At 38.8% G+C, this 13,205-nt stretch overlaps 1 protein-coding gene across 2 annotated transcripts in view; it reads right to left on the bottom strand.

The window, feature by feature from the left end:
* The window catches only part of ZDHHC13 (zinc finger DHHC-type palmitoyltransferase 13), a 47,952-nt gene that overhangs the window by 32,974 nt on the left and 1,773 nt on the right, over positions 1 to 13,205 (bottom strand). Inside the window, exons 2-3 of one of the 2 annotated variants that reach the window (XM_004752113.3) lie at positions 3,945 to 4,090; positions 1,012 to 1,134 (exon numbers count right to left, since the gene is read on the bottom strand). In XM_004752113.3, the coding sequence (XP_004752170.1) occupies positions 1,012 to 1,134; positions 3,945 to 4,090 (269 nt within the window). The remainder of the gene's footprint in view (positions 1 to 1,011; positions 1,135 to 3,944; positions 4,091 to 13,205) is intronic. The other variant, XM_004752114.3, reaches the window with a different exon arrangement.

A 13,205-nucleotide genomic window follows, 5' to 3' on the forward strand; every position in this document is an offset into this window, starting at 1 on the left:
AGGTATTTGCCTGTGAGTATAAAGTGTGTTTATTTTAGTATATTTTAAATGTTAGCCCATTTTTATTTTCTTAAATGCCAGGGTTTTTAAATATTATATCATACAAAAATATACACACATTCACATGCACACATATATTTTACACACTAAAGCATAAAATTAAGAGACAAACCAAAAAACTCTGGGTAGACAGCACCACTCTATGAAGGGGAAATACTTTTTACAACTTAATACATGTCTACTTAAAAATGTATTCTGTATGTAGTTTAAAAAACGGTTAAATCATTCCCCTACTGATCGACTCCTACTGGAATTATGACAAAGTACAATATGTTAATGTTTCTTCTAAACTAGAAGAAACTTTCTGTTCTAGTCTGAGACAGTTTGTTATGCTTTTCCCTTTCAAAAAATGATGGGGGTGGGGTACCTGGATAGCTTAGTCAATTGAACACCCAACACTTGGTTTCGGTGAAGGTCATGATCTCAGCATCATGAGACTGAGACCCGCATCAGGCTCTGAGCTCAGTGTGGGGTCTGCTTGAGACTCTCTCTCCCTCTGCCCCTCCCTCTAAAATAAATAAATCCTAACCAAAAAAAAAAAAAAAAAATTGGGGGAGGTGGGTGCCTGGCTGGCTCAGTCAAAGGCATGCAATCCCTGATCTTGAGGTTGTGAGTTCAAGCCCCACGCTGGGTCTAGAGCTTACTTAGAAAAGAAAAACAAACACAGAAAAATGTTAAATTTCACTGCCAGAACTTTATCTTTACAATGGGCCCCTTGGCTTTATCTTCAATTTTTCTTTTAGGGTCCAGTGAGAGTCCTAAAATGGATGATCACTAAGGTTCTTTTCAACACTATGATAACTGATGTGTGGGGCACAAAGTTTCAGGTATTCATTCACAATAAAAGATGACAGATGGCACAACATTCATACTTGTACTTGAAGAAAAAAATGAAGAGAGATCTAGAATAACAAATACACACTTAATTAACACACATATATCCCATCTTACCTTACAAGATCCAGCCTGTTGTTTATAGCAGCCCAATGAAGAAGTGACACATTTTCTTTGTCTGGTTGCCTGACATCATATCCTGCTTCTACCAATTCTTTACAACGTTCAAAAATCCCGTATCTCAAATTTTTAAAAAAAGCACAATTAATACCATTAAAATAATTTCGAATACCAAAACTTCTTCCTTTTACCATGCCTTTATTTAACCTTTCAGTTGACACAGGAATACAGTAATTAACAAAGACATACACAGAGGGCATACTGTTAAGCCAAACAACAAAAGTAAACCTTATTTACTAACTGACCAGATCAACCTACTTGGGAGTTGAACTTGATTTTCCTAATTAAGCTTCAACATTCACATTTCCCCTCCCTTCAGTAAATTTCATATTATCCTCTACTATATGCTAGAAATGTATAGTGCTGATCCCTGACTACAATCCTCTCCCTTAATAAGGGAGACAGACAACAGCAAACTTGGAATGGGATAAATTTAACAATACAATGTAGATATGGTATAGTTACAGCAAAGAAAGGAAGGATCTCCTTCCTGGAGATGAAGCATGATATATGTGAACTGCTTCACAGGTTGAAGGAAGGCATCTGAGGCTAAGGAAACAGACTGGACAAAAATCAGAGATGAGAAACTGCATGATGTTCAGAGAAATATAAGTGAGTTAGCACAGCAGAAACATAAAGCATTAAAAAAAGGGAATGGCAAGAGACAAGGCTAGAAGAGGTACGCAGAGACTGCGGGGGCCTTCTAGGCCATGCTACGCAGTTTAGACTGCTTAGCTTAAAAGGAAGCCACTGAAGGTTTTAAAGAGGAAAGCACATACACTTTGAGTTTCAAGTAGATCGCATTAGTGGTAGAATGGAAGTTAATTAGAAGAGAGTGACTCAGGGCGCCTGGGTGGCTCAGTCGTTAAGCAACTGCCTTTGGGTCAGGTCATGATCCCAGGGTCCTGGGATTGAACCCCGCATTGGGCTCCCTGCTCAGCGGAAAGCCTGCTTCTCCCTCTCCCACTTCCGTGCTTGTGTTCCCTCTCTTACTGCCTCTCTCTCTCTCTCTTTGTGTCAAATAAATAAATAAATAATATTTTAAAAAAGAAGAGGGTGACTCTTATACAGAAATACAGGTGAGAGCCAAAGAGAACCTAAACTAAGAGATGGAAAAGGAGGGATGGACTTGAGGAATATTTAAGAGTGTTATTAAATTATCAGAATGAGAAATGACTCTTCTTAATGTTACAGTAATTTTTAAAATCATTCATTAGCTTTATTTCTTTCTAACTGTAACTATTAAGTCTCCAACAGACCATTTAGCCTTTCTTTCAGACTTCTTTCCATTTAGAAGGACCTGAATGTTTCAATAGGCCCTCGAGGGCCAAAATCACATTTTAGATTAAATAATTTCTGCCTTACCAAAATATGTAGGCTTATCAGTCTGACTTTATGGCACTTTTTAAAAGACAGAGATACCTGTTTGACAATGCTAAGTGAAAAGAGAAGTAAGAAAGTGAACTGTTGACAATGATACATATATTCATATTCTCCAAGTTTTAAATATCAACTTTAACATTTCACTGAAAAATACTTCCCTTATGTGAGAAATATAAGAGTAAACACTAATGAGGCTTTTAGTGATTTAGACAATGTACATATCCTAGTTCTCTTTGGCCCTTTCCAAATACTACCTAATTATATTCCCACAACCATTTAAGAAGGTCCAAGACCTGGAGGAAATTTCAGGAAAGATATAAAATGCGAGTTTTTACTGAGATTCCCTGTGAATGTTACCTAATTTCTTACATTCATCATAACAGAGCTTTACTGACAGCAGATAAATATTTAAATGCTTCTATGCTAATTAAAGCAAATATTTACCTTAAGAACATTCTTACCTTCATATAAAAATCAGAATAGCAAATAATATTCACCTAAAGGAGCAGTTCCAAGGGTCTCTAGAGTTCATATAAATCAGTAATCAGAATACTAAAATAATCATCGATTATTTTTAAACATAAATAACACATTAGTCTTTGTTAATGTTAACAGGCTTATTAATCACCAAACATCTTTGCTTTTAATAGAAATTATATCAAGTTAATGTGATAACATTAGTTCCTTAATGTTGATTGAAAGCTCTGATGGACAGACTTGTATTTGATTACAGTAGTCAATTAATGAAGTCTGACAGACAAAGTATTTCAAAATATGTTCAATGGCAAGAGGCGGGTTGGTTGTTAATGAACAGTGAGATCCATGAGGATAAAAATGTTAGAAATGAAAAAAAAATGTTAGAAATGATTTAATGCAAGTACCCACATATGGAAATCTTAAGGGGAAACTTTCAAAACCTACTTTCCATTTTCAGTGCAAGCAAATAACCTGCTGTATGTTTCAAGCGGTCGGAAAACCTATTTTACTTTACTAGCGTTCTTCCAGTGCCTCTAATACAATAGGTGCATAGAAAGTACTCAATAAATAACTGTTTAAAATATCCATAAATGTGTGAGCTGATATTTTTCCCATCCCACTGACCTATTTAGGTTGTAGTACCTTTTTAAACACTCAGATTTGTGTTTCAAACTTATACTTTCAAACTTTAATATCATTTATAATCATTCATCCACTCAACAAAGGTTTATCCAGCACCTGATACAAGACAAGAACTATGCAAAAGCACTGGGATGACAAGGATGAAAACGGCATGCTTTTGCTAAGAAGCTGCTCTTGACTTAATGGGAGAGACGGGTAATCAAGAGTGAATCAGGTGCACTGCATCAAATGCTCTGATGCTGGCAGGACAAACATGTTAGTGCTGAAGTATGAAGTGAGGAAGGTATATACTGGGCTGCCATGAAATGTACAAATATTATTATGATTCAACAGAACACAGGACAAAAGGAAACACTGGGGAGACTTACTGGGTAGCTTTTACAATGTCACAGTTACTAGAGTCCTCTATAAGAGGAAGAGCTTCTCTCGCTTTAGCAAGTTCTTTGCTTTCAGATGCGCAGATTCCATGTCGACCAAATCCTGGACGGTGGGGGCCATGGCTGTGATTCCTGCACTGAAGAATAAGAGTAATTTGACATAGCATAGTAGGAGAATTAATGTCACATTCAATTACATAATGAAGCATCTACTACTGTCAATAGTATCTATATCCTTAAATGAGAATTTCTTCCAGTCTTACAGGCATATCCTAGGAAAGATTTTCATCTTAATCATATCCACTAAGATGAGATGCTCATTTTGAGAAAATTCCAAATTATATATTTTGTCATAAAACAAAAGTCATTTGCAAAGGCACAAATATACAAAGATAAGAATGAATTCAGACTTCTTACCTGTAAGCGCAGGCAAGAACACAAAACACAGTTTTAAAGAGCTGAGAGAACTGCAAACCTGAAACACCAGCAAAACTATTCTTCAAAAATGGGGGTGAAATACATACTTTTTGAGACAAACAAAAGATGAGAAAGTTGCCAGAAAACTTATACTAAAAGAAATGATAAGAGAATTTCTTTAGGCTTAAATGAAAATAATACCATATGGCAATCTAAAACAATACAAAGGAACAGAGTACCAGACCACACGAGTAGCTATGTATAATTATGTGGGTAAACATAAGGGACATTTTCTTATTTTTTGATTTCTTGGTAATTGTAGAAAAGTGGATGTATACTTGCCAGTATACTCGTAAAAGATGTTAAAACAGTTATAAGAGATACTATAATAGTATTTGCAGGTATGCAGTGATAAGGAGTATAATGGTAACCCAAGGGCAACCTCTAAATAAAAAGGTATAATAAGGGGCACCTGGGTGGCTCAGTGGGTTAAAGCCTCTGCCTTCGGCTCAGGTCATGATCACAGGGTCCTCGGATTAAGCCCCGCATCAGGCTCTCTGCTCTGGGGGAGCCTGCTTTCCCCTCTCTCTCGGCCTGCCTCTCTGCCTACCTGTGATCTCTGTCAAGTGAATAAATGAAATCTTTAAAAAAAAAAAAAAAAAAAGGTATAATAAGCCAAGAGCAGAGACAAAATAAAATATATTAAAGACACCCAATTATTATTTTTTTAAAAGGCAAGAAAAGGGGTTCCTGGGGGGCTCAGTCAGTTAAGCATCTGACTTACACTCAGGTCATGATCCCAGGGTCCTGGAATAGAGCCCGACATTGGGCTCCCTGCTCAGCAGAGGGTATACTTCTCCTTCTCCCTCCTACCCCATTTGTGCTCCCTCAAATAAATAAATAAAATCTTAAAATTAAATAAATAAATAAATAAAAGGCAAGAAAAGTAGGAAAAAATGAACAAAGAACAGAGAAGAAAAAAGAAAAAACATACAAGATGATATATTTTCACCTAACCACCATATTGAAACTCCACTGGGATACTGCTTTATGGTCACACCCTCCCCCTACCTCAACTTCTGCCAATCACCAATACATTCTTCATCACTAGTTTCATCTTTCCCAGAATGTCATGTAATGGAATTCTAAAGCATATAATCTTCTAAGATTGGCTTCTTTCACTCAACATAATGCTTTCTGAGACTCAATCCAGTGGTTCTGTCTTATTAATAGTTCTTTCCCTGCTGTATAGTATTCCATTATATGAAAGTATCACAGTTTATCCATTCAAATAATCCAGGCAAGTTGTTTCCAGTTTTTGGCAATTTTAAGTAGAGCTGCTAAACATTCATGTACAAAGCTTTTGTATGAACATACATTTTTGCTTCTGTAAGAGTGAGATTGCTTGGCCATCCGGTGATCTATGTTAAATTTACAAGAAATCGTCAAACTATTCTCCAGAGTGGCTGTACCACTTTGCATTGCCACTAGCAATGTATGAGAGTTCCAACTGCTCTACATGCTCACTGGCATCTGGTATGATCAGTGTAACAGATAGGTAGCAGTAAAGCATCATGGTCTTAATTTGCATATCCCTAATGGCTGAAGTTGAGTATCTTCTCATGTGCTTATTTGCCATCTGTATATCTTCTTTGGAGAATTGTATTTTACCCATTTTTTAATTGGGCTGTTTGTTTTCTCACTGTTAAGTTTGGAGAGCTCTTAACATTATACATTCCAGACACAAGTCCTTTGTGTCTCGATTTGCAAATATTTTCTCCCAGCCTGAAGCTTATTTTCCTATTTCTTAGAAGTCTCTTTCATATGGCAAACATTTTAATTTTGATGAAGTCCAAGTTATCAATTATTTTCTTTTATGTATCATGCCTTGGGTGTCACTTCTAAGAACAGCTATCTTGGCACCACAACTCCTTGGTTCAAAGAGGAAGTTCTCCTCCCCCCGAGTTTCAGGCACCTGTGCTGCCAGGAGACCTCCTTCTAGTTCCTTGAACTTGAACTAGAGGGTTTCTCCTAGAGTGCCGTCTCACTAATCCTTACTTCCATGGTTCAAGTTTAGGCATGGCAGGGAACAGGGAAGGAGACCCAGTTGGCAGGGAGGGGGAGAATATGTAAATTAGCTCCTGGTTCAGTGGTTTCTTGAACTCTCCCCATCTACCTGTTACGATTTACTTCTCAGAATCCTTAAATAGCTGCTACTTACATTCTGCCCAGTGCCTTCAAAGGGACAGGCAAATGCTTACTCCATCTTACTCAGAACCAGAACCACAAATGCTCTTTTGAATAGTGAGTTCTGCTTTATCTGATGAATTCAACCTCCCTACTTCATACTCCTTATAAGCAAGCATACTTGCACACAGCTAAAAATAAACATATAGGTAGTTAGATTAAAACATAAATAAGAGGGACGCCTGAGTGGCTCAGTTGGTAGGACAACTGCCTTCGGCTCAGGTCATGATCCCGGAGTCCCGGAATCGAGTCCCGCATCAGGCTCCCAGCTCCACGGGGAGTCTGCTTCTCCCTCTGACCTTCTCCTTGCTCATGCTCTCTCTCTCACTGTCTCTCTCTCAAATAAGTAAATAAAATCTTTAAAAAAAAAAAAAACATAAATAAGAACATTACTTTAGGATTCTTTTCATCATGTCATAGCAATTATAATTATATCCGATTGGAAGAAGACAAGCTGTTAAGGAAGAGTTGAACTACAGTCAGAATTACTACAGTTTAGTCATCCCCCCCCACCTCTTGTGACAATTCAACTTTTTTTTTTAATTAAATTCTTAAATTTCTACCTTGAGGATGAAGGACAACCTATTTTTTAATAAAGGTCTGGGTAGTCCTGAACTTAAATCAGGACCCTGACATTAACGTGTCAGTAAACTGCAGATTAGTTAAAATTGACAGAGTCAATTTTAGACTCTGTCCAGAGTCAGTCTAACTTTCACATCAAAGTTTTTTTTGTTTTTGTTTTTGTTTTTTAATTATAAACTGAATCACATTCATTTTAAAGATCTGGCAATATAAAACTGAACAAAGGATAAGCAAACCTGGACTATTTTCTTTCCAATCTTGTAGCAACAGAGATACTATTATTAGGAGTTTGGTATGTCCGTACCTCACTGTGTATATAGTTGACCCTTAAACAACAAGGTTTGAATTACACGGGCCCGCGTACATACAGATGTTTGTTGATAAATCCAGTATAGTACTGAAATGTTTTTCCTCTTCCTTATGATTTTCTTACCATTTTCTTTTCTCTAGCTTACTTTATGGTAAGAATACAGAACATAACACATATAACATACAAAATATGTGTTAATCAACTGTTCTTGTTATCAGTAAGGCTTCTAGTCAAAAGCAGGCTATTAGTAGTTGAGTTTTTAGGGAGCAAAAGTAACATATGATTTTTTTAAGTGTGTGGGGGTGGTCAGCACCCCTAAACCTGATAGTGTTGCAGAGATGTAGACTGATTTCATCCTTCACTTCTATAAAGAATGTTACAATGAAGAGCATGTTTTTCCAGCAATAAATTATTGTGTATATATGGCATACAAAGTGTTATGCTAGAGGCATGAAAACCATCAGTGTCTACCTTCCAGGAGTTTAAGTCTAATAGAATCTAATAAAGACAAACAGAGTAAAATGATAATGGAAGTCAACATAAGATTAAGTGGCAAAATTGGGTGGTAAGGACTAAGGGACAGGAGGTACCTCCTGTTCACATCATTTTTTGCCAAAATCCAAAGCAGAGTAAAACCCAAGAAATGATTATATAAACTCAAAGCCTGTTTTTGAAGTCAGTGGTCTCTGAAGTCAGGCAAGGCCACTCAAGGCCATATATGCAGTGATCCACTGGGTAATGGGAGAACACGGTAAGGCTTCTATTATAATAACTTCTGTCTTTCTTTAAAAAAGAGCACATCACAAGTATTTACAAATCCGGTTCTTTAAGCTTTACTAATTTTAGCACTGCCAGCCTCTTTTGATTTGTACATCAAGCAAGTCATCCTTACAGTCTATTTACAAGGTGACTTGGAAGTGGAGTAAAAGTTCCACCACCCAGAGGGCTTGACAGGGTGAAGTGAATGCGGGAAGAAACGGCACTGGACAGAAAGCCCACGGCTTCTAACACTGTCCCAGATGACTGCAGCCTGTTCGCGGGGGTTGTGAAAGCAAGGGAAAGTTCCGTGTAGTGCAGAGAGTACCCTGGTCAGCTGTGTGGGGGAGTCTAAGGTACGTATCATAGACCTGTCCCAAACGACAACACGGTGGAGGAACTGGCCTTCACGCCCACCTGTGCTCCCCATTCCTTAGAAGGGCAAAGGCGCAAAGGGTGTGGCAGGGGTGGGGAGGCAGATCTTCAGCATTCTGCAATATACATCAGGTTAAGTTAATTTTCAAGTAAAATCATCTAATTTTAACTAAGTTACCCCTCCCAAAATAAGCATGTGGCCTACACTGATTCCCTCAAAGAGGCCATAAAGTAGGACAACAATAATAGCGGAAGTCTAAGCAAACAAGAAAAGGCAAAGCTGACACTTCTATGCATAATATCTTCAGTACGGCCTGAAGTAACAACAAAGACAATCTAACGTGATTTAACAAAAAGCCAGCCTCCCTCCAAAAAAAAAAAATCAAAATTATCAAAAAGGCTAATTTGAAACAGGTTTTTTTTTAAGATTTTATTTATTTATTTGACAGAAAGAGAGAGACAAAGATCACAAGTAGGCAAAGAGCTCGGCAGAGAGAGAGGGAGAAGGAGGCTCTCTGCTGAGCTGAGAGACCGATGTGGGGCTCGATCCCAGGACCCCGAAGATCATGACCTCAGCCGAAGGCAGAGGCTTAACCCACTAAGCCACCCAGGTACGCCGAAACAGGTTTCTGTTTATCTTTAATTCAAAACCTTACCACAAATATATACTGAGTTATCAATCAATGAATAGAATTCAGAAACATATTGTCAAATCTTACAATAACTTGCCCCGGGACGATACAAATTCAGCAAGGAGCATTTGCCCCAGTCCCATGTACCTCGAACAGATGGAAGCAGGACTTGTAAAGTCCCAGCCGACCACACGACACAAAGTCAGCCCATCAGTGGAGTGATCAGAGTGATCAACTGCCAACACGTGAGGACAAACTGCAGTCAGTACCTGAGTGATTTGGACTGTGCGTCCGGAGCCAAGCTCCTGGCCAGCTTGGGGCGCGGCTTCATTTATCATTCCACTAATCTTACCATACATGATGCTTTACAAAAATGACTATTTACGATCCCACTTTTCACATTATGGTAGGGTTTTACTTTAAAGGTGCAGGCTCAAAACTGTCACTGATTGGAACGCATGATCAAAACAGCTTAGAGACCACAGCTCCTTTGCTCTAGACATCACACTTCCCAAAATTTTACAAGAGCTACAGGTGAGGAAAGGAATGTCCTGCTTTCAGGGAGGTCAACTTTGGAGATAGTCACATAGAATTGTTTAAGGAAAACCACCATATGTTCCTATTGCCAAGACTGAAGCAAAGTTTATGTCAATATACTAAATACTTTTTAGAAATTAAGTCTCCAGTTACCAAAAAAATTTTTTTATTTTTTGTTTTTTTTCTCAGTATTCTCTAGTTGTTTCATTTTTACCACATTGAAATGTGAACCCCTTGAGAATAAGGCCAAAGTCTCAGATTTCATGCGGGCTGAATGATGGTGGCTGATCATCTACCCTGTTTTTGGCTTCGGTTTTTACATTTGTAAAATGGAAGGAGAAGGTCAATAAGGCTATGAAGTTCCTTCCACGTTGATGCTGTATGGGTCAAAGAGGAGCTGTTACAAAAGTCATTATTAAAATGTGCACTGACAGAGCCTTCACATAAACAAACACCCTTTATGGTGGTGGAAGCTCAACTGCCACATGGCTACCTACAATGTTAAGATAACAGAAGAGGGGGGCGCCTGGGTGGCTCAGTGGGTTAAGCCTCTGACTTCAGCGCAGGTCATGATCTCAGGGTCCTGCGATGGAGCTCCATGTCAGGCTCCCCACTCAGCAGGTAGGGGAAGCAAAGTCTGCTTCCTGTCTCCCTCTTTTTTTGCCCCTCTCCCCACACATCTTCTCTCTCAAGCAAATGGATTTAAATTAAAAAAAAAAAAAAAGATAACAGAAGAGACTAAGCAAATTCTCAAATTCTCATGATGCTAGCAAACTGATAAGAGTTTTCATTACACATTCATTCAGGGAAATGTAAAGAACACCTGCTGATCACAATACAATCCCCAACTTACAATAATTCAACTTGGGATTTTTCAATTTTATGATGGTGTAGAAAAAATATGCATTCAATCAAAATCATACTTTGAATTTTGGTCTTTTCCAGGTCAAGTGATATGTTGTAGGACACTTTTGGTGCTAGGCCACTGAAGTGAGCTCCCACTCAGCCATGCACTCACAAGGGGTGAATAAGCAATACGCTTTCAAGCACTGTACACACAATACAACCATTCTATCACTTTCAATACTGTATTCAATAAATTACATGAGATACTCAATACTTTAATAACAGGCTTTGTGTTAGATGGATTTGCTTAACTGTAGGCTCATGTAAGTGTTCTGAACACATTTAAATAGCTAGGCCAAGGGGCGCCTGGGTGGCTCAGTGGGTTAAAGCCTCTGCCTTCGGCTCGGGTCATGATTCCAGGGTCCTGGGATCAAGCCCTGCATCAGGCTCTCTGCTCGGCGGGGAGCCTGCTTCCCTTCCTCTATCTCTGCCTGCCTCTCTGCCTACTTGTGATCTCGTCTGTCAAATAAATAACAAATAAAATCTTTAATAAATAAATAAATAGGCCAAGCTATGATGTTCAGTAGGTTGGGGTATTAAATGCATTCTCAATTTATGATGGGTTTATTAGATGTAATCTCTTTGTAACTCGATGAAGATCTGTATGAGGTAATTAGGGAATAAGACACAATTCCTGCTGCAATCCATCCATCCATCCATCCTTGCATCCATCCATCTGGTATTTACTGAATGCCCTCTATGTGCCAGACACTGCTCTTGACACAGGTATATGACAGTGAACAAAACAGGCAAGATTCAAAAAAAAGTAAAAAGGATACCAAGAAAGAAACATGTAGCTAGCTTAATACCCTCCTTCAAAGGGGAGAACAAGATACTATGAAAATTATATAAGAGATGTGTGGATACATCTGGGGTGATTTTTACAACAGAGTCCCTAAATTCTTTGATACTTCTCCATTAAGAGGAGAGGTTCTGTGTCCCTTCCTCTCAAATCTGAGCTCTGTGACTGCCTCACTAATAAAATCCCACCAAAGTGACATTCCACCAGTTTGTGGGCCCAAGCCTGAGAAACTGGCAGCTTCCTCTTTCTGTCTCTTGAGATGCTCACCCTTGGAACCCAGCCACCATGCTGTGCAGAGGCCCAGGCCACATGTAGGTGTCCCTGCTAAAAGTCAACATCAACTACCAGATATGTGAGTGAAGACATCACTAGATGATACCAAACCCAGATGTTAAGTATCCCAGTTTATGAGTCTTTCTAGCAAAGGCTCCAAACACAGTGGAACAGAAACAAACCATCCCTGCTATGCCCTGTCCAAATTCCTGACACAGTCCATGAACATGACAATGGCTGTTTTACACCTCTACGTTTTGGGGTGGTTTTTACATAGCAACAGAAAACTAGAACAATTTAAGAAAAAAGAAAAGAGAAAGAAAGAAAAGAGAAGAAAACAAAACAAAATTCTAACAATTTTAAGATATAAGGGGTCATGCAATACTTTTCACATGGAGATATCACATGGAATCATAGGATTTTTCTTTTTTTTTTTTAAGACTTTATTTATTTGACAGAGAGATCACAAGTAGACAGAGAGGCAGGCAGAGAGAGAGAGGGAAGCAGGCTCCCCGCTGAGCAGAGAGCCCGAAGTGACACTTGATCCCAGGACCCTGGGATCATGACCTAAGCCGAAGGCAGGGCTTAACCCACTGAACCACCCAGGTGCCCTCACATGATTTTTCTAAATAGTAAATAAGTACCATTAAAGTTACAGTGGGCATTAACTAAAGAGAAACTCCAGATCTAGAAATCATATTCAAACTCTGATAAGGGTCACTATCCTGCCAGATTATCGAATAAAACAAAGAGATAATGGATAACCATTAAAATTTCTCATGACACTAACAGAAGTACCAGAGCTCAGTTTCCGAGTTCATAGATTGGACAATTGTTTGCAGAGTACCCACCAATGCTAGGCACTGTTCTAGATGCCAGGCACAGAGCAGTCAACAAAACTGATAATCACTGCCCTCACAGAACTCACGTTCAGTGGAAGGAAGGAGACAACAAACAAAACAAAGTATGTTAAACGGTATTAAATGCTGAGGAGAAATTTAAAAGAAAGGAGACTAGGGAATGTTGCTAGTAGGGGTAACGATGAGGAGGGGTTGCGCACTGAGCTGACATTTACATCAAAACCTTCAAGTGGTGGGGAATTAAACCACGTGGGTATTTGAGGAAAGAGCACTCTAGACAGAGTGAAGACTAAGTACAAAGGTCCTGAGACCAATGTGGTTTGGCAAGCAAGAAAGCAGCTAAAAAATGAGGTGAGAGAGGAAACTGATGGCCAGATGGCATAAGCAAATGCCCACAAAATCCAACAACACTGAAATTGGAATCAGGAGAAGCAAATTCAACCACAGTAGGAATGTTTTTGTCTGTTTTGTTCACTGATTTATCTCCAGCACCTGTAACAGGGCCTAAGACCTAGTAGAATGAATGAAGTCTTAGCTCGATCACTTAGCAGCTAT

Source organism: Mustela putorius, unplaced genomic scaffold (genome assembly GCF_011764305.1).
Source record: "Mustela putorius furo isolate JIRA1106 unplaced genomic scaffold, ASM1176430v1.1 tig00003859_pilon_pilon_pilon, whole genome shotgun sequence".
In the NCBI taxonomy this organism is placed as follows: domain Eukaryota; kingdom Metazoa; phylum Chordata; class Mammalia; order Carnivora; family Mustelidae; genus Mustela; species Mustela putorius.